Source organism: Silene latifolia, chromosome X (assembly GCF_048544455.1).
Source record: "Silene latifolia isolate original U9 population chromosome X, ASM4854445v1, whole genome shotgun sequence".
NCBI lineage: Eukaryota > Viridiplantae > Streptophyta > Magnoliopsida > Caryophyllales > Caryophyllaceae > Silene > Silene latifolia.
Window position 1 is genome coordinate 62,530,043 of NC_133537.1, and position 23,411 is coordinate 62,553,453.

At 42.0% G+C, this 23,411-nt stretch overlaps 1 protein-coding gene across 1 annotated transcript; it reads right to left on the minus strand.

The window, feature by feature from the left end:
- Nucleotides 1–8,912: 8,912 nt before the first annotated feature.
- Nucleotides 8,913–23,311, minus strand: LOC141617468 (uncharacterized). The gene is made up of 4 exons (XM_074434664.1): nucleotides 23,096–23,311; nucleotides 22,856–23,008; nucleotides 22,678–22,770; nucleotides 8,913–9,101 (listed from the first exon to the last, which is right to left on the minus strand). Exons 1-4 carry the CDS (start codon nucleotides 23,309–23,311, stop codon nucleotides 8,913–8,915), a joined length of 651 nt encoding a protein of 216 aa, XP_074290765.1.
- Between the last annotated feature and the right edge of the window lie 100 nt (nucleotides 23,312–23,411).

Consider the following 23,411-nt stretch of genomic DNA (forward strand, 5'->3'; position numbering starts at 1 on the left):
TTCTTGGATGTCATAGTTTCTTTGTTAACCCAAATACCTTCACCATGGTCATCACGTATATAGATGCTTTCAGTGTCCTCATGATCAGTGTCAACATCGTCGAAATAAGATACAGTGGTAGAGTGATCCATTCCCTCAAAAACGACATCCAGTCACTATGACGATTCTTAGGAACGCCAATCAACTCCTCAGGGGAGAGATGAGCGTAACAATATGAAAGAGCTTCGTCTAAAGTAGCGCGTTCAGCAATACAACCTTCCGGACGATACCGATTAGATGTATAGTCCTTGTAGACTTTCATCAATCTTTCGAAAGGATACTGGTATCTCAAGTACACGGGCCCAAGGTACAAAATCTCCCTAACCAAGTGAATGGTCAGATGAATCATGATAGTGAAGAAAGAGGGTGGAAAATACATTTCCAACTGACAAAGAGAGGTTACAACGAGGTCCTGCAATAAATCCGCGTCATCGGGATCGATGACTTTCTCGCATATGGACTGGAAGAAGAGACAAAATCTAGTTATAGCATATCTTACCTTTTCAGGTAAAATGGAACGAATAGCCACAGGTAGTAATTGTTGCATCAAAGTATGACAATCATGTGACTTTAACCCGGTGAGTTTTAGGTCTTGCATCGACACTAGGCTTTTGATGTTCGACAAATAACCATGTGACACTTTAATTCCATTCAAGCATGCACAGAACTCTTTTCTCTCATTCCGTGAAAGGGTAAAAGCTGCTGGCGGTAAAAATGTACGATTACCTCTCTTCTGTGGTGCCAACTCTAGCCTAATACCCATCATTTTCATATCTTCCCTAGCTGCGGCGTTATCCTTTGTTTTACCAGGAACATTCAGAAGGGTATTGATAATATTATCACAGACATTTTTCTCAATGTGCATGAAATCGAGGCAATGCGACCTCCAGTCAGGCTAATATGGAAGTTTATCAAAAAATATGGATCTTTTCTTATACCCACGAGTAGACAATTTAGAGCCGCTCTTCTTCCCATAATCTATCTCAATATGCTTTACTTTCGATAAACTTCATGCCTACTCAAAATTCTAGGAGGTTGACGAAGATCTTGTCTTCCATTGAATGCTTTCTGCATCTTGCGATAACAATGCTCATGATACAAGAACCTCCTATTTCCCATATACACATACTTAAGAGAAGACTTCAAGTATTCAGACTCGATATCCTCCCCACACAATGGACAAGCCTCTTTCCCATGAACTGTGTGCCCAGAAAGGTCGCCATAAGCCGGATAGTCAGTTATTGTACACAATAACATCGCTCTCAAATTGAAAGTTTCGTTCTTATATGCATCAAATACTTCTATCCCACTATCCCACAACAATCGCAAATCATCTAGAAGAGGTTCCAAATATACATCTATATCATTTCCAGGTTGTTTAGGGTCGGAAACTAACAACGACAACATCAAATACTTTCTTTTCATGCACACATATGGAGGTAAGTTATAAATAGCCAACACTACTGGCCAAGTACTATGTTGGCTACTCATGTTTCCGTGTTGGTTCATTCCATCAGTGGACAGCGCTAGACGTAAGTTTCTAGGTTCATTGCCGAACTCGGGATACTTAGCGTCGAACGATTTCCATTGCTTACCATCTGCCGGGTGTCTTAGCTTTCCATCATTTATTCTTCTGGTTTCATGCCAAGTTAACATTTTTGAATCATCGGGATTCGCATAAATCCTTATGACTCTTGGTATCAATGGAAAATACCACAACACCTTAGCCGGGATCCCTTCCTTATCCTTATAACGCCACTCCAAACATTTAGGGCAATTGGTTAAGTTTTGATATAATTTCCGATACAATATGCAATCATTTGGACATGCATGTATTTTCTCATATTTCATACCCACTCCTCTTATTAGTTTTTTCGCCTCATATGTCTTAACAGGTAGAACATTACCATCAGGAAGCAACTCCTTTATCAAGGCTAAAAAACTAGTGAAACACGTGTCACTCACCCCATTTGCCCCCTTGATATTATACAACTTCACCACAGCCGACATTTTTGTGAACTTACAACCAGGATACAGAGGTGCTTCAGACTCACACAACTTCTCATACATGTTGTTAAGGTCATCCCAATTACTAGTGTCATCACCTACATCTTCAAAAGCAATCGACTCATCATCATTCTCTTTATTATCTATAGACCCAACATTCAACTTCTCTACTTCCAACTCTTCCAACTCAAAAAACTCGGCAAACTCGGGATCATCGATTTAGCCTTTCGTGTACCTCAACATCATCTTCTTGAGTTAGTTATTCTCTTCCTCTAATGATTCCCATGAAAAATCCAACGTGTATAGGATCGACTAAATCTCCACTTTTCTAGGTGTATTTTAACGTCCAGAAAAGCCATATAGCTAATATTACCACATCTTTCACAAGGACATGCAATACTAGAAGAACCTTTCAAATTGTTCAAAACGAATTCATAAAATTCAGCTAAACCATCCTTGTAGGTGCGGTCACTCATATTTGCATCAATCATCCAAGTTCGAGTCATTATTCTACATTCGTAATAATAGGCAACTAATTCAGAAAATACAATAATAGGCAAACAAATAAACGAAATTCAGGAAAGCAATTAAGCTAAATTATCAACAAATTAGATAATAACCCAAAAAATCTTATATCTAGTTATAAGCGTTGCTAAGAAACATATATATACCTGATTGATAAACACGATGAGGGAGAGAAGACGTGCCAACGGTGACGGAGATGAAGACAAGAGAGACGATCGGGAGGAATGGAGGATGATATAGTAGCGATATTAGCTTGTGTTTGTGTTTGTAGCGTATAGCAAAATAAAGCAATATGTTGTTCTTAAGATTTTCATAATATTAATAACAACGGTTATTGAGTCTACAACCGTTGTTAAAAGGTATTGAAAACGGGTTCTAATATAACCGTTGTGATTACTTTTCACTAATTTGGCGCCAAACCATTAACAACGGTTAAAATTTAACCGTTGTTATTAGTTTTTTCATTAACAACGGTTGTTTAAGTATGACCCGTTGTTAAAACCAATAACAACGGTTAACAACACATAACCGTTGTAATTAAGTTTGGTAAAATTCGCGGAATAAATTCTACAACGTGTTTTGATGATTTTCAAGAATAAGCGTTGTTAAAGGGCCGTTGTGGTTGCCTGTATTTGTAGTAGTGTTTTAGCGTCGTTTATTCGATTACGTATGTACAACCGTGGCTCACACCCTTGCATTAAAGGGTGGATCACAAAGTGTAGGAGGGTAGTTACGACCTTCAAGGTACTAATATTGCTTTTACACAAACAAGTTTTTGGCTACCACAGTGGGAGGATTAATAAAATTGATCCTTCTAACACATCAAATCTCATATTACAGTGGAAAATGTACTCAACTAGATCTAAGTCTAGAATGAGAGAAGCGAATGATCATGGAAAAGGACAGAGTGTCCATCCTGAAAATGTATCCTTACGTAAAGTATCTAGCAATGCTTAATTGAAGATTACCCATGAAAAGAATTTGGAAAGCCCTCATTCTAGGTCTACTCCTAATGATGAATTTTTTAATGCACATGAAGAGTCTGACCACGCAAGAAGTGTGGCATATGACATAGATGGTGCTAATAAGCGTTATCTACATAAACTACATAAGAAGTATGTAGGATCTCTGAACAGTGTGTTAATCGAAGTTAAGGAAGTTATGAGAAATGTGTAATACCTCGCATTTTATAAGACCGTACCCGACCGAGTAGACAGTCTACTTGACCTAGCGGAGCCCACTCGTCCGAGTGGAGCCGACTCTGTAACACCCCCACATACCAAGGTGCCTTACCAAGGACCACCCTAGCATATAAAGCTGCTACCATCTCGGTTGCCCGAGGTTCGTATATCAAAAGTAACCATTAAGAAACATTTATTAAAGTATAACGTTTAGCGATTACAACGTCTCAAAGAAAACCAAAACAAAAGTGTATAAATCTCAACACATTAAAACCAAAACATCTAAACTCGTAACAGCGGAAGCTAAAATCAAAGTGATGACATCCTATCCTCGTCTCCGCAGCTAAAGATAACCATCACCCGTGAGTTTCTGCTCACCATCCCCGAATGGATCACCACAGTTTTACAAAACAACGACGGGGTTAGTTCACTGAATAATCAAGATAAGCAATGTACAAGAAACAACCACGACAACAACTATTCAACCATTCTCCAATGCCAATCATGCCTCATATCCGACTACACACTTAAGTGTGTAGTCCTGCCAGATTACCTGCCGCAACAGATAACCCATACCGCCAGTGGGGGACCGCAACCTTGCCCACCTAAGCCCCGCTCATCGCAACGAGCAACAACCCATGTCCATTAATGTGCACATCCCCCTTTGTGACGGGAACCACAAGAGGCAAATCAAGGGCGTGAAGCCATCCCCGAAAATGACTCCACTCAGCCGAGGATGCACCTCACCAACATAGCCAATGCACCACAATTCCAACAATCAAGAAAGACAAGCCAACAACGATACTAATCATGCCAATACAATCATAATCATCTTAAATTAATTAATCAGACAACTGAGTAGGGAAACCCTACCTTAGCACTGATCTGAATACCAGTCTACAGCGGAAGCTAGAAATGCTCTTCTACAAACCCTTTACCTAAAAACAATCACAACAATCTAATCAGAATATGCAATCACCCTTTTCCCCAATTCCAGTACTAGGGTTAAACCCTGAAAGACAAATCTAACAAAAAATATGGGACTAGTGACTTACCGACCTTGGTGACGCGAGAGAGATGAACAAAGACTCACGAACGATCAAAGGTCTTGGGAGTGATTAAGGATGATTAGAGAACGTAGATGTAATTAGGTTTTTAGTAAAATGAAAAGTAAAACTGTTAAAACATGATTCATAACTTTAATCATCCTTATTTAAACCGCGGAAATAATTCCCGTCAGACTGGATACTCAGTCGAGTACCAAGAGTACTCGGTCGAGTACCCCTTACTCGGCCGAGTATTACACTACTCGGGCGAGTGTTCCTGGACATTAGCCTGACCAGAAAACACACGACACATTAATCGGCCGAGTTAGCCCTATTCGGCCGAGTAACAGGACTCAGAAAACCGTGGTATTACAGTCTTCCCTCCTTAAAACGAACTTCATACCATTGATGTGAGATGTGTCGTCTATGCTCTCAAATAATATTTATATTCTAAGCAAACTACTCTTAGTAGAGCGGTAAGTAGAGGTCGGATCCCAAGAGACGGGTATTGTATTGACTTATCGGTTTTGTAAATAGTTATGTATTAGTGTCATAATTTGGGTTGAGGTTGAGATTTGCAATGTAAACTACTTAACAAAGGAAAAGTAAATAAATGAAAGCAAAGCAAAATAAGCAAATGGAGTTGTAAACAATTGATTAAAAGCACTAGGATGCCATGGGTTCATAAAGGAATCATGATGAGATCACATAAATAAGTTACATAGATGCACACAATTATTGTTGTAATGGAATCGAGTTAGTGTATATCTTACAATTCCTAAGGAGACTGAGGTCTCGGAGCCGATTCGGTCACAACTTTACAACACCTACATCGATTTGGTTCTCCCTGTTCAACTATATGCATGGTCTAACAAGCCTTGAATTAGTTTATGTCTTACAAGTCTTGTTGAAAGGATAAGGGAATCATGCTAGGTTATCAATCAAGCATTTCATCAAGCATAACATGTGCATAAGTTAAAACTACAACAAGTAAGAATTCATATGAACTTATTAAGTATATATCTACCCCATGAGTAACTCCCCTAATCCTCAACTAACCCTAGTTAGGGAACTACTCACTCATTATCATGGAAAACATGTTAACAATGGTGTCAATCATCTTAACAAGTATAAACATGATGGAAGAGTAAAGCAATAAGCAATAATTAAGTAATGAGTAAAGAAATTATACTAATGTTAAGATGAGCAAATGGAAAGGAAAGAATAATAGAAGAAAACTTTGATTGATGATGAAGAGTTGTCATTTCTCCATAAAAACCCAAATAATCTTCAATTACCCAGCTAGATCTAAGAATTCTTGAACAATAATTAAGCAAGGATTAAATTGTAATTAAGCTAATTGATGTCTAATCTCTTAATTTTCTACTTGTTAATCTTTTATTGCAAGGGAGTATTTATACTAAGTACAAGTATTAGGTTAACTAAGGGCTTAAATGACGATTAAGCCCCTTAAATGAAGTCCAACACCTTGCAAGTCCTGGCATGGGATGCATGACCTCCCTCTACTGGATGCTCATCCCGCACCGAGGACGTTCATCCCGCCCTAGGGACCCCGTCCTTCTCATTGGGACGCCCGTCTGAAGGGCAGTTTTACTTCTTCTATCATTTGGCTTCCCCCTAACTCGTGGGGATCCTTCAGAGGTCGTGGGGGTCCTTCATCATTGCCCATTTACTTGTTTTATTGACTTAGGCCTTTAGTATTGGTCTCCTCCTTGTTGCTTGGTGTTAGATGCGATCAATTTAGTTCCGTTTTGCTCCGTTTAAGCAAGATTAGCACTCCTCTCCTACCAAGGGCACAAAACCTCATAGAATACGCATAATAGGAAGCTAAAGATAAGAAACGACCTTGATGCATGCTAGAAATCATAGGAAGGAGGCTAGTTAGGGGACTAAATGTGCGTAAATACGAGTCACATCAAATATCCCCAAATCGAACCTTTGCTCGTCTCGAGTAAAAAGGTGACTAAAACTATGACCTTTATTTATACTACTCTAATAATATAGCCGATGTGAGACAATTAGTGGGTCTCACTCTGCCTCTTTAACTCACAACAAGTCATTTATGAGGTAAGATGCCTTCTTGTAAGGCAAGGTGGGGCTTGCCAAAATGGCGATGCATTCAAACATTAAGCACACAAAACACGTCAAAGGATGCATCTACAAAAGAATAGCCACTTTCCTCATCGAAGAAGCGGAAATCATCTAAAAGGGAAGCAATTTAAGGGTACACATTCCACCATAGATATTTGTTCTCCAAGTTACTAAGTCTAAGAGGATAAAAACAAGTCACCTCCAAGTTGTGTTAAACTAGACTACTTTCGTCCATAATCGCTAAATGCTTTCGTCAAGGGCGATCAGATAGGGTGGAAGGATGATCCCTATGATGTTAGTGGTATATGACATGACAAATCTCGGATTCTCTACAAGTGTAAAGGCCAAGGATCGTCCCAAGCTCAACAAGGTGGCATAACAAAAAGGTTTTTGGGAATGAAGTGCTCAAGTCAATTAAAACAAAGGTAGTGGATTTGACTAGCATTCAAAATTTGGCCTCATTTCAACTTCCGCATTTCACATTTCAAAACATTAAGATGGGGTTTGTCCCTCATTTGCTAGTGTCCTTTGCTTTCTCTAATCGCTTATTAGGCAACCGGTTAACCTCTAGACAATAGCTTTTCGGGGTGATAGTCACTTTGTCTTTGGGCGGTTGAATTCACAACCGTGTGGGGGCCGAATTCAATGGATCCCCTACCAAAGCACATTGAAGTGGTACGCCTCCATCAAATTTCCCGGCAATTCAACAATTCAAAACATTTGAGGTTTCTTTGGCAATTAAAACGATTTCACATCACAAAACTTTTGAAAGAGGACTTTAAACTTACTAATGAAAAGTATTTTTAGGTTGTCAAACCACCAAGTCAATCAAGGTCCCCTAGATAAGTTGATCAAGTCCATATCACATCATAAGGTTGGATAGATGACTCACATGTAAACCCTTGACTAGGCCTTAGACCATGGGACAAAAGATACTAGTATGACACAACCTAGGGTGTCTTGAGGGTATTCTAGCAAACAAAATCTCAAGGATAAAGATTATCTACAAGGGCCTTATATACACTTGTCAAGCTTCCCATTTAGGCATTTTTACAAAAATTTTCTACCATGCAAACTAAATTCCGTGATGGAACTAACATATATACAATTCTAATGCATATGCTTCTATCAACTATTATGCCATATAAACTAAATGCAACTCCTAACATCACATAGGTTCATACCGCATCAACAAAAAGTAGCCACATTGTTATTAACATATAAGAAAGGGAGAAGGAGATTTGGAAAGATCATACAATGCGGTCTTCTTTATATACCTTATGCTTCGAATATGGCGTAGTCGTCCCCATGTGATAGGAGTGACAAACAAACATGTATATACAATTCTATGCTACAAAGAAAGAACATGTTTTTGTAATTTTAAATTTTTTCAATTTTTATCATTTTTGTAATATAGGTTAGATGTTAGAATTTTCCATCCCCACACTAGTATGGACATTGTCCTCAATGGACAAAACGATAGGAAATATATGCAAATGCAAATGCAAATGCAAATGCATGAAGCTATATGAAATGCGTGAATTCTATACTAAATGCATACTACATGATATATATTACACATGATGCAAACTAAGCTATCCTACATGATGCATGCTTTCGATTAGGTTGGAGAGCTTATTTGAATTAACTCGGGTTGCTTATGAATGAACTTCTCCAAACCAAACTAAACACTTACTAGTGCAAAAATTGGGAAGTTTATTCATAAGGTATGCAATGCACTGCATGATAAGTAACTTTGTCATTTTGGATTCTTCATGGTGGGAGCAAAAAGTAGTCACCTCAATGTTTCTAGGACTCAAAAATTCTTAGCCATAAAGAGTCCAAAAATGACTCTCTAAATGCTCTATACAAGTTATGCAATCATGAGATAAAAAAAAACAAAGCAAAAGGAGGGGTAGGAGACTCACAATGGTATAGGATGAGATGCTATGGAAGCCATCAACTCCTTAATTGCGTCGTCCTCCTTTTGCTAGTTCAACAATCAACTATCACTCATCGTGATATCATCATCATCTTCCTCCAAGGATACGGAGGCATCACCATCATCATCTTCACTTGAACTTTGCTCATTGTCTTCATTACTTGCTTCACTACTCTCCCCATGTTCATCATCAACATGCTCCTCACTCTTAGCAACCCGGATTTCCTTTTCTTCATATATCTTGGGAGGCTTGAGGAAAGAATACCTTTCTATCCAACCAATCCGGCAAAGGACTCTTAGGGTCAAGAAGTCCTTGTCTAGCAAGGTGAAAGAGCGGTGGATATTGGGCATAGTAGGCATTCACCCGATCCTTGTACGATATATATTTACGATATGTCTAGAGAACATCCTGCGTAGTCGGCATCGGAATAACAGACTAGATCAAAATTACACTCCATTGGATACTATAGGTATAAGTTGGCCGTTCCAATCAAGTAACGTAAAATTCGTTTTACGGCCGTCATATCCGATTCTTTGGGAGATGATTGATATCTTGCACAAACGCATACGCGAAACTGTAGACACCTCGTTTCTGCACCCCTCGCAAACCACCCGGTGATGATTGGGCCGCATGTTTGATTCGCGGAACGATTAGTGACAGTTCGTAAGATTATCGTCAAGTGATTGCTCAAATATAAATGTCAACCTCTTAGTTGTCATCTACGTGCCGATACGGTCGTTTTGGCAGTAATTAGAGTACATTGAGTCAGGGTCAAAAACCGTCTCCATTTTTCGATGTTTGTTAAATCCCGAGTCGAGAATGTTTGGAATGTTAGGATATTTCTATTCCATATTCATCAAATTTTATCTTTTGGCAAATAATATCCCGTAATATTCAAAAGATAATCAAATTAAATCCGTCCTACCATAACTAAAACGCGGAAATCTTTCTTAAGCAGGAGGAAACCCCCTGGGAACAGGCGCGGCACCTGCTGCGCCTCTTCCAAGAGACGCAGTGGCTGCTGCGCCTCTTCCCAGGCCCTTCTTTGCATGATTTACGTATCTTTTTTATATCTTTCCGAGATTCACTTCCAAAGAGTCTCCGAAACCCTATTCCTTCACGTGATTAGTATAAATAGGAGCTTTCGTTCCTCATATTTCTCACGCGAGTGTCCGCCCTTCTCTTCTCCCTTTGCATTCTAGACTTTGTTCTTACTAATTGGCGCCTACGTGCTTGAACCTTCGACCACGTAAGCTCGGATCTTTCCGGGTACCAGCCTCTCCGTTGCATGACCGACCAATTTGACCACTACACTCAATCAATCTAATTAATCAACTTGTTAAATCGTTTTCCTCTTAAGAGGGCACTCTTTCCTTGCATTCGCGTCGAGCATCACTAATCGATTTTCTTAGTTCTTCTCGTTCCGTCAACATGTAAGTCTGAGGGTGTAATCTCTCCTTTTATTTATTGTATTTTATTTATCGTATCACAATTGTAAGATTTATGTCGAAAGTACTCATTAAAACCGATTTCTAAAACCGTCTTTAAAACCTGTTTTTGCGGATTTCCAGTAGACAGACGTTGAGAAAAGACGCAGCAACTGCTGCGCCTCTTCAAAGGAGCGCAGCACCTGCTGCGCCTCTTTTGAGGCCGCCGCGATTCTCGCTTCTTTCTTCTTCCTCCGTCTCTGCAATTCGTATCAAATTTGTTTGTTTTGTTTGTTCGTCTGTTAATTCTCCGTCATAAAACCATAATAATTAGCATGTATATTGTATCATATATTTCATCATTCATTCACATGTTAATTCATCTAATCCGACTTAAATCCCTAGTAATTCATATTTGCGGGTTTTCGTCACTAATAATATTCAATTCGAGTTCTAGGGATTCAATTCGTTCATGTTGAGTTTCTGGGATTCATTGTTGGTATATTTTCATCTGTTTGTTCATTAATTCATCGTCAATCCATCATATTTAGTCTAAATTAGATAATAACTTGCTTGTTAATTGTTTATTAACATCGACCCTTCACATGTTTAATCCGTCTTATTTCCGTCTCATCCATGTTCTACTGTTTTATGACCTCAATCACATGTAAATAATCTGTAAATCACTTTCATCCGAGTACATAATCTAAATCAATCCCTTAAATTCGCCAATTAACGTTAACAATTGCAGTTTTGGCTTCACAGCCAGAGTTCGTCCTTGGAACAGACGCAGCGTCTGCTGCGCCTCTTCCAAAGGGCGATGTCTCTTCTTTGTTCCAGGACGACTTCTGTCCCTGAACTCCTTTTCTGCCTTGACCTAGATTAATTAGTTTACGTATCAATTAACTAATATCCGTAGTATCGCTAATTCCTGTTCGTTAATTTGTTGTTTTATTCTTTTGTTCCTTTTTATCAAATTATCCGTTTTAAAGGTATTTTCGACATAAACCGCCTAATCCAATGTAATTAATGTAATTTCCATTATTGTAATTTATTTCATTTATTTCATTGTTTTGTATGTTTTCACATGTAATTCAACATTAATTCCAACTTCGACCCCAATTGTTTGCCTAATTAATTGTTCACCGACTTAGCTAATTTCACATGTTAGGATTAATCTAATGGATGTTGCATTGCATGCATATGGCCGACGATATATCGAGTACGAATAACTTCCCTAATCATTAGTAGAGGCCGCTATCGAGGCGGGCGGGATTAGGTGTTCGATCAAAAGAGCTTCCTAATACGTACCCTCACCCCTTACTCCAGATCTCCGTGAGCACCCGTGTTCATTGGCATCCACGAGAGTCATTCTAGACATAGAATGCTAAGGGTAACGATTGCTTAGTGTTCATGTCACTACTTTGTGTCTTGACATGACACGAGGTATTCGAACGGTTCCAATTTCCCATAAAAATTGGTGGCGACTCCTTACAAAATGCAAACGCTTGTTTTCGAGCCCCTTCACTCCCAAGCGCCCCCGTGGGCGGCCCGCTGTCCACAGTTTGGCGACTCACTGGGATTATACACTTACGTGTAGCTAGGGTGAAACTTGAACAAGGTTAGGGAATAAGGTTGTACAAGACAATTGTCGGTTTTCATAACTCGGTCTTCCTAGACCGTTTATTCGGCCTTCCTAGGCCCAACCCAACCCATTCGACCAATTGTCCCGTCTAAACGGTCCTAATTCTTATTTGGGCCTAAAGATGGATAGCGATTGACGTCATCCATACCATGATGCTTACTCTTGTTTGTATCAAGGGCCTTCACTACTTGAGGAAATGGACTAGGAATCGGCCTTACTCTTGTTTGGCACGAGCCTCTCCACAGACTTCGGGTTTGATGGTTCGGTATGGCAACCCACCCTTTAAACCAAAACCCTTCTAAACGCACTCAGCATCCCGTTATAATGCTTGTATAAATGTGCAAACCTTATGTGATCACCATTCTAAACAAAACCATGACGAACTTTCAAAAATCAAAACCCGTTTTCAATCAAGAATTTCGAAAATAGGGCCTTTAATTAGTACAAAATCCGGTCAAAACTCTGTCCGTTTGTCGTGTCAAAATTCGGGCCACAAGCCCATTTCAAAACCTCACCTCGAGTCCACTCCTACAACTACACTACAGTTGGCTAGGACACACATTTTCAAAGACCTTGTCTTTCTTCAAAACTCACTCGACACAAGTGGCACACACCCACTTCATGAGTCAAGTCTTTTCCTCTTTTAGCAAGTGTGATAGAATGGTCGATCGTGTTTTGATTCGTCGCCGATCTCTTGTCCAGTTTCCAAGATGCCTGGGTCAAGTGATGATACGAACCTCCAGCAACTTCAAGAGAATAGTGATCGAATCCTAGCCGCGCTGGCCCAAATGCAAGTTACCCAAAACCAAACCTATGACCGCCTCGAGCTCATCGAAGGCCGTATCTTTGACGTAGAGGGAAGGTTGCCTCCCATTAAAGGTGAAGTACTACAATTTTCCGATGACGAATCTAAGGATGAGAATCAAATCATAGGGATGACCACAGCTGAGAAAAGACTCCAATACCTAGAGGAGCAATTGATGTACCTTAAAGGAGATGACATTTACAGGGAGAACAATCGTAAGTATGAAGCCGTCAATTCCAAATTGCCCACTAACTTTAGCATGACGGATATCCCTAAGTTCAAAGGACACGAGAACCCTTTAAACCACATCCGAGCTTTCAAAGATTACATGTCTATCAAAGGCATCAAACCCGAGATGTTCTTAAGGATCTTTCCTTCATCTCTCGACACCATCCCGAAGCAATGGTTCTATACCCTAGATCACAAGAAGGTCGCTACTTGGGAGGACGCCGCGATCGAATTCTCAAAACAATACGCGGATAATGCCGAGATCCAAGTCAATATGCGCACTCTAGAGGTTCTTACCCAGAATGACAAAGAAGGATTCACCGACTTTCTAAGTAGGTGAAGGAAGACTAGTACTCAACTAGTAGAACGCCCGGATGAGGCCACTCTTGTGGAGAAATTCGTGGACAATCTCAAGCCCATATATGCCAACCATTTGAGATATCAAAACATCAAGACTTTCAAAGACTTAACCGTGTTGGGGACACGAATTGAAGATGACATCCGCAAAGGGCTCTTGTCCAAAACGGTAGGTCGAGGATATCAAGGGTCCACAAGTCGTTCATACGGCTCTACTAGCAAGACCGACGAGGTTAACCTTCTCGAGCCATCCAAGAAAACTAGCCCACCAAGGAAGTTCACAAACCTTGGAGATACGTACTCCAATGCTCTAAAAAGGCTAGTGAAGCAAGGCAAACTCCAACCCATTGGACCTACTCCCGAGCCCGAAAGGAAGTCCAAATTCTGGGACGAAAATTCCTACTGTGAATACCATAGGGGTAAGGGGCACGACACCGAAAAATGCTACAAGTTGAAACACGTGCTTCAAGATATGATCGAAGATGGTCGACTTCCAATTCCACCAGGAGGTAAGCCTAATAACACTCAGAATCCTCTTGGAGTTCTAGTGATTACAAGTGATGAATCTACCTTAGATTGCTCACACCTCATCTCTCCCACCGAAGACGAAATCTATGCAATTGAGAAAGAAAGACTCTACTCTACCATCTCCCCTACCATTTCCGACTTCATCGCCTGGGCAAGGAGTGTAGATAGACAAGTGTGGGAATTAGAAAGCATGGTAATGATCTTGCGCGATCCCAATGCAACACCTAAAGAACGCGTACCGTTGATCTTCTCTCAAAATGCTACTATGCAAGAAGTAGTCACCGTGGTCGATAAACTAGTCGATCAAATCATACAACTAGAAAGTGACATCATGAGGATGAGGGAACTAGCCGCGATCAATGGGGTTTGGGCCGATGACGATGAAGATGAATATCTCATTGAAAACTCCTTAGTCAAGGAAATAGTCCAAAATGGCGAAGACCAAGATGTGGATCACCTAACTCGCTCGGGTCGTCCATACCAAAACACTACTCAAAACGGTCCAACCAATGTCATCACACCAAATGACAACGAAGACGACCCCACTGATCATTTGCTCAAGCAATTACAAAGAACCAAGGCTGATCTTTCGGTCTGGCAACTAGTGGCAAGCTCATTTCCACACCGCCAAGCTTTACTACAAGCTTTGGCCAAATTGAATGTGGCACATAACTCTACTCCTGAAGATGTAGTCAACTTGGTCTTCCAAGAATCCCCGAAGCTAAGTAATCCTATTACTTTCTCAGACGAAGACTTGCCACCTTTCGGCGCTAGTCACAACCTTGCTCTATATATCATCGTCATCCTGTCTAAAGAAAAATGTGCCAATGACCTTGGTAGATGATGGCTCCATGGTCAACGTCATACCCCTCAAAACGGCATACAAGCTAGGCATGAAAGAGTGGATTTGGACTCCTACAAATCAAGGTGTACGGGCATATGACGGTACACGACGAAAAGTGGTAGGACTTGCCAATCTAACCATAGCCACAGGACCAATCGAACGAAAGGTCAACTTCCAAATAGTAGACATCGAAGCTTCATTCAACATACTTCTGGGAAGGCCTTGGATTCACGCTTCCAAAGCGGTAACATCCACCCTTCATCAAAAGATCAAGATCCCACTAAATGGCAAAGCTGTGACAATCACTTCGTCACCCATTAAGGCCATAATCGAGAAGCAATCAAATAATCAAGTCCTTGCGGATCCCGTATACGAACTTGGGGGCTTCCAAAGTGTAAATGTCATAGAAAGTGAGTTGGCACCCTTATACTATAATCCCTACTCCAACTTGGTGGTCAACCACATACTCAAGAACCAGGGATACTTCCCTGGAATGCCTTTGAACCCAATTCGGGAGAACACATTCGCGCCATATAAGAAGGGCAACTCATCAAGAATACCACTTGGACTAGGGTACAAACCCACAACAGAAGAAGTTCTCGAAATGCTCGCCCAAGTCCAAAACCGCAAGTATGTAGGAGTCCAAATGAGGCCATATCTCCCTACCCTCAATGGATACTTCGTCCAAGAAGGAAGTTCGGAACTCTTTCATGGATTTCCCGAACCTTGGCATTACCTCGAGAAGAAGTTGGCCGGAATCGAGATCTTTCACGATTGCTACTTTATCCCTCCAGAAACGGTTCCTACCGTCAAAAACCATCAAGCACCTTGCTTAGACAAACAAGCTGTTAGCCTCTGTTTGGAGAGGACCGATCTGTTAGGGCGCGCAGATGAGATCATTACTACGATACTTCAAGACGATCGCTTCAACCCCACCGCATTGATCACGGAAATCGACACAAAGCGGAGAAAGGGTGGAGGAAATCAATCAAATGGACCAACAATCAAGGAAGACTCTTCAAGCTCACCACTGGAGAAGGAGAGATGTTCAAAGAAGAACCAGGAAGACGACGAATTCGAATCGAGTCGGAGTCGGAGTCAGTCGAGTCTAGAGGAGTCATTAGAGAGTCTACTCTGTCGTCATCCCCACTCCCTCGTTTCTCTAGCTTATTTTCGAGTAGTCACGGTAGTTCGGGAAATGCCCCATTATCGTCCTTTGCCGCCACTATCCTTGGATCGGTTGGCTTCTTTGTTTCAACTTTACTCAAATCTTAATATGAATAAATCGGGTTCTGCTTACTCTTTGCGTTATCTTGAGTGCAATTCTGTTTATGATGATACAGAGGATGACCAAAACCCGGACTTGACCGAAATACCTCCCTACGTAGCCAAAGAAATACTACGGGAAGGGGAAGGGGGACCAGTAATTGAGGACACCGAACCCATCAATGTTGGAACCGAACTAGAACCCAAAGAACTTAGGATAGGGACTACCTTGAGCTCAACCGAAAGAACCGATTTCATAGACCTCCTAAATGAATTCAAAGACGTTTTCGCTTGGTCCTACAAAGACATGCCAGGGGATCGACAGGGGATATCGCCGAACATAGGATTCGATTAAGCCGGGTTTCAAACCCGTGAAAGCGAAGCTTCGACGAATGAGAACAGAGTGGGCTCGAAGATTAAGGAAGAAGTTGACAAACAATTCAAAGCCAGGTTCATCAAAGTTTCCGAGTATTACATTTGGGTAGCTAACATAGTACCCGTGCCCAAAAAGGATGGGAGAATCAGAGTTTGTGTTGACTTTAGGGATTTAAACAAAGCAAGCCCAAAAGACGACTTCCCTCTACCTCACATCGACATATTGGTAGACAATCACGAGACCATGCATTACTATCCTTCATGGATGGATATGCGGGTTATAACCAAATCAAAATGGCCATGGAAGACATGCATAAGACTGCGTTCGTCACCCAATGGGGAACCTATTGCTATACAAAGAATGCCGTTCGGATTGATCAACGGGGCTACATACCAACGCACCGCGACTACACTTCTACATGACATGATGCATAAAGAAGTCGAGGTATATGTGGATGACATGATCGTCAAATCCAAGGAAAGAGAGGGACATATTGCGAACCTTCGCAAGTTCTTCGCAAGGCTACGAAAGTACAACATGAGACTCAATCCTCAGAAATGCACATTTGGGGTGACATCGGCAAACTCTAGGATACGTCGTTAGCCAACGAGGTATAGAAATAGACCCGTCCAAAATCAAAGCTACGATCGAAATGCCACAACCTCAAAGAGAAAAAGAAGTCGGAGGATTCCTGGGAAAAGTGCAATACATAAGTCGATTCATATCGAAACTTACGATGATTTGCGAGCCTATCTTCAAGAAGCTCAAGAAAACAGACCACACCATGTGGGACGATGATTGTCAAAAGGCGTTCGACAGAATCAAGGAGATATTGGCTAAACCACCAGTGCTCATGCCACCACAACGAGATCAACCTCTTGGTTTATATCTCACAGTAACTGAAACCGCCATGGGTGCTATGCTAGCTCAAACTGTAGGAAGTGAAGAAAGAGCCATTTACTATCTAAGTAAGAAGTTCTTGGAATACGAGTGCAAATATTCACAACTCGAAAGGACATGCCTCGCTCTTGTGTGGGCAACAAAGAAGCTACGTCACTACATGCTTAGCTACTCTGTCAAGATATTCTCCAAAATGGATCCAGTCAAATACCTCTTCGAGAAACCCGTTCTCAACGGACGTCTGGCAAGATGGACCATGATGCTCTCAGAATTTGACCTCAAATATGTGCCACTGAAAGTAATAAAGGGTCGCGCCGTCGCCGAATTCTTCGCAGAAAATCCCATCAACGACGCACAAACCATAGATACTTGGTCATTTCCCGACGAGGATATACTTCAGACTGACGTAGAATCTTGGGATCTATACTTTGATGGAGCATCAAACCTAAGAGGATTTGGGATAGGAGTGTTGCTCATTTCTCCTGAAGGTGAGCATACACCGATTCTTTGTCAAACTCGACTTCGAGGTGACAAACAACGCCGCATGAGTATGAGGCTTGTCTAATTGGACTACAAGCGGCGTAAGCTTAGGCATCAAAAACCTCCGGGTGCACGGGGATTCGTCGCGATCATCAACCAAGTTACGGGATCTGGAAAATCCGAAGTGAAAGCCTTGCACCCTATCGAGGCTAGGATAGACCAAGTGGCTCAATTCTTTGATCATGTAACCTACTTACACCTACCTCGAGAAGAAAATCAATTTGCGGACGCTCTTGCGAAACTTGCATCTTTGATAAACATGCCAGATTACATGATGGAAATGCCTTTATGCATTGAACGACGGTCGGAGCCGGCGTATGTCCATCAAATTACCGATGAAGAAGAAATCGCCCAAGAACCCTGGTTCCAAGCAATCCTAAACTTCAAGCTTAACGGCACTTATCCACCAGAAATGGACAAAAGGGGACAACGAGCTATACGCCTACTAGCTTCCCAATACATCCTAATGCAAGGAGAATTGTACAAAAGAACGCCTCTGGGTGTAGTCCTACGTTGCCTTGATCATTCACAGGCACGGAAAGTAATGGAAGAAGTCCACGATGGAGAATGCGGCCCTCACATGAGCGGACCTATGATGGCAAAGAAAATCACACGTCTAGGGTACTATTGGACCACAATGGAATCCGATTGCATCAAATATGTGAGGCATTGCCACAACTGTCAAATCTTCGGGAACGTACAACATGTCCCTCCTTCGTTGCTCTATACGATGACATCTCCTTGGCCATTCTCCGCATGGGGAATTGACATAATTGGGAAAATAACCCCAGTAGGAACGGGAGGTCACTTTGTTTCATCCTAGTAGCAATTGACTACTTCACGAAATGGGTAGAAGCGGCTTCCTACACCGCTCTCACAGCCAAAAATGTAGCCAAGTTCATACAAAACAACATCATCTGTCGATATGGTTGCCCACATGAAATCATTAGCGATAATGGGTCCCACTTCCAAGCCGAAACCGAACAATTGCTAGCCAAGTACAAGATCAAGCATCATCACTCCTCGCCCTATCGACCACAGACTAACGGCGCGGTAGAGGCGGCTAACAAAAATGTCGTCACGATCCTCAAGAAAATGACTGACAATTATAGAGATTGGCCAAGCAAAATACCCTTCGCTTTGTGGGGGTATCGTACATCAGTCAGGACGCCCACTGGGGCTACTCCTTTCTATTTGACCTACGGCATGGAAGCCGTACAACCAATTGAGCTAGAAATACCATCCTTGCGTATTACGCTAGAAAGTCAAATCCCGGAAGCCGATTGGAAGAGGGATAGATATGAAGAGCTCATCCTCCTGGATGAACGTAGGCTACGTGCCTTGCATAATGTCCAAACATATCAAGCACGCATCAAACGAGCTTTCAACAAGAGAGTTAGGCCAAGAAATATCAAAGAAGGAGATTTAGTTCTCAAATCGGTTAGAGCTCTTTTACCAATCGGCAGGGGAAAATTCAAACCTAATTGGGCCGGACCATATCTAGTCAAGTCCATACTCCCGGGGGGTGCGGTTAGAATCACAGACCTAGATGGGAATGAGTTTTCAAACCCCACAAATCTCGACCAACTGAAACGATACTATGCCTAGGATAAGACAGAAACGCGCCTCGCGTAAACCTACGTGTCGCTCTTGTGGCACTAAATAAACGGCCCCTGGCCCATTTGAATGTCACTATGCTCTTGCATCTTGGCAAACTTGTCATCCTCATATCATCAAACAAACTAAATTCGCACCTCCCGAGTAAGCAAAGCTCATGCTTATTTTCTATGTTCATTACAAGCTCTTGCTTCGAACAATTATTCTTTTACATTTACTCGAACTACGCGCCAGGGTTTGATTTCACTTTCTTTAAGTGAATACGTAGGCAATCCTTCACGGGATTCAACCCACCATTATATATAAAATAAATGTAAATAGAAGGACATTTGCATTGCACTTGAAATTCGACAAGAATAATTAAAGAAAATGCCAACGGTTTCATAACCATTTAACCTCTTTTATTTCATTTTCTAAATAGTACGACAAATAATAAAAATAGATAGGCTAGGATTCTAAAAATCCCTCCTTTTTTATTACAACAATAATAAATAATAATCAAATAATAATAACTAAGACTTGGGCTATTCCTCCATCTTTCCCTTGCCCTTGTCGTTCTTGTCATATTTCTTGTCACGACCTCGAGCCGGGCGCTCTTGCACCACTTCAGACCTAATCACCAACGGTCTTTCTCGAGGCCTGACCCTCCCGTTCTTGTCAACCACCATCTCTGCGACAGGAGTAGTCTTTGATTTCTTCGAAGGATGAATGACTTGAAAGCCGGCTTCTTCTTCTCCTTCGGTCAGATGCTTCTCTTTCTCTTTCTCTCCCTCGCGCACCTTGTAATCAACGGGCTCGCGCTTCCTCGATCTTCGCGCTCTTCCGAAGTTGCAGCCTTCCTCCACCTCAGATAAGAATCCGACACCCACAAAGCATTGGAGGAGAAGCTCAGGAACCACATGTTTCTTTGGGCCCATTTCATAGCCCACTCTCTTCGGCTCTCGGTAGTCAACGCCATGACAGTCTGCGGGACGGTGTCAAGCCTAGGGATCATCTGCTTCAACCCAACTTGCCTCATCAACCTCTCAGGAAAGATGCACACCATAAACTCCAATCCAGGGATGCGCACGGACCTAGTGGGATCTAAAGAAGACACCCCAGTGACAGACTTGAGGTGCCACCACGGTACAACCCACACGATCAAAGGGCCATCATCGGTCTTTAGCTTGTTCTTCCAATAGTCACGGGACCGAGTGAAATCCACCATGTACAACCTCGTCCTCATCGAAATCATACGAGCATGATAGGAAAGTGCATGGGCGGGGGCTCAAGCAATCGGAGCCGTTCCATGAGCCAAACCTACCAAGACAGGTATTAGACACCAAAAAAAAAAAAAAAAAAAAAAAAAACGAAAAAAAAAAAAAAAAAAAAAAAAAAAAAAAAAAAAAAAAAAAAAAAAAAAAAAACGAAAAAAAAAAAAAAAAAAAAAAAAAAAACGAAAAGAAAGAAGAAAGGAAGGTGTCTTTTACCTGTAGGATAACGGGACTTCCCAAGAACGGAAGATCGCGGTTGGATTTCCTATTATCCAAACCCAAAATGATCTCCCCTAAGCACAGACAAGCTGGGCTCCTGCGCAGCTCCATTTGCTCAATAAGGCTCAAAAGGCGAGGATCACCTCTCAAGTCCTCATCAACATGTCCCTGAAAGACATACACATGCAACAAACAGAAGCCAAATGCTCTCCTCCTGGCAACATAAGAGACAGTAGGGTCGGCCCTGTTGATGAATCGGTCTATAAAATCCAACATCCGCACGCCTTTCGAAGTAACAAGGCGATCCACCTCAAGTCTAGTAAGTCCAAGCAAATCTCTAAACTTACTCTTATACCCTTGAGCAGTAGAAGGGATGGCAGGTAAGTGTTCGGGGTCCCAACCGCCAATAGCAGCAATTTCCTCTGGAAAAGGACAAATATCACCTCCTGGAAAGGCGAATACATGATAATTTGGATCCCAATAATCAAGGCAAGCATCTAAGAACGGTTTCACTACCTTGATGAGTTTCAAACTCAATAAAGACCCAAGATTATAAGCACCCATGTCGTGCTTTTCCATGTTCGAAAACTCATTAGTCCATTCCTTCAAGCGAACCTCCAAAGTATTCATGATGATAATTTTCTCTTGAAAATTTATTTTAGGAGTTTTAGGAGAAGCAACGAAGAAAAGACGGAAGAATTATATGATTCAAAGCTTCGGCGGCGCTTTCTATTTATACTAATTTTTGTTTCCAAAATCCGTCGAACAAACCCCTCGGGAACAGGCGCGGCACTCTTTGCGCCTCTTCAAAGGGACGCGGCTCATCTGCGCCTCTTCCCAGGCTCACTCTGTGATTTCCGCGTTTGGATCTTTCCTAATTCTATAACACGCGTGATTTCCTATTCCTATGGGATTTTATTTTGGGTAAACTACGGAAGTTTACCATGTTTTGGGATTTCCTAATTTCGCGGGCACGCATTTCGAGGCGACATTGACATTTTCGCCATTTTATCACATTTGTGTATTTAATTATCCATTTAATTCTTTTTATTATTCAAACTTTCATATATTTATTTCATTTTCTTAATTTCTTTTGCTACATTTTCTAACTTATGAATTTCTATTTTTCTTTTTTTTTTGGGGGTAACCCTCCCTACCGTCCGGTCATTTGTCATTTCCGGTCATTTAAAAGCAAAATTTTTGCATTTGGTCCTTTTGAGTCTCATTTTGCACTAATTAAAGGCCTTATATGTATATAAAATGTGTGAATCGCGTGATTGTCCATGTAAATTCCGGTAACATGACGGCGTAAACCGTCATCTACCAAACCTGTTCAAGAACTAACCTGCAGGTACAAACAAACAACCCAGCAGCAAAGGCACTCAGGCCATCATATATACAGCAAAAAGCAAATGTACAAGCAAACTGGGGGCTCGCGCCCCGAACAAGTCCAAATGTACAAGCAAACTGGGGGCTTGCGCCCCGACCAAATCAAAAATCCAAGAAAACTGGGGGCTTGCGCCCCAAACCAGGTCCAAAAATGTTTCAAAATCAAAATGTACAAATCTACAAAACTACACAAGCTACTGCTGGGCACCCTCCAACTCAGCAACTCTCGCCATCAGAGCGGCGATCTCGGCATCCCGAAACTCGAGCTCCCTCGACAAGCGAGCCGTCTCCTCCCGAGCCTGGGCCAACTCTCGTCCCGACTCGCGGTCACCCTGCAAACAGCAACGAATTGGCTCACGTCAATCAACTCAATTGGAAAACCGAAACTCAAAAAAAAAGAAGATCGAAAAATGGGCACAAAGGTTCATACCTGACGACCTCGACCGCCGACGAGTGCCTCAATGGCCGTAGCTCGTAGCCGGTTGGCCACCCTCCATAGTGCCACGAACCGAGATGGCGCGACCTGCATTTCAAAGAAATCCTCAGCAAATTAAACAAATTCAGTCAAACGTGTTCTTACACGAAAACCATGCAAAATGGGAGCTCACCCTCCGAATCAGATGCTGCCAGTCATCCAGGCCAGCATCCGTCACAGCTACGTCAAAGTCACGTAACTCAGAGATCGTCGTCCTCCCAGTAGCGTCAGTGTACTCGAGGGTCTCGGGGTACTCTGGGGGCTCGATGCCCGCCGCCTCAACCTCCTACAAGGACAAAACAACTCTCGTTAATCGATGATCTTTCGTCGCAATTTTCGAAATCAAATCAACAAGAAAACAAAAGATACTCACCACTACCGGCCAATAGGCCAACCTCCCGTAAAGGAACGCCGAGTAATCCTCCTCAGGGAGAAGAAGGTCGTCGCCACTGGCACCGGCCAGGTCCGCCTCCCTCTCAGCCTCAGAAGGCTCCCTAAACATCGTCCTAGGAGGATCGACGGGAACCGTCAACGCGCCCCGAAAGCACTGACGAGCTAACCGCTCGCCCAGATACCATACAGGACCCATCGACGTCCACACAAAGAGCCGACTCGAACTCCTAGGACGAAGGGTCTCAAGCAACAAAGGGAGGCGCTCCAGCGTACTCCGCCCAAGGTCTGGGCACCTT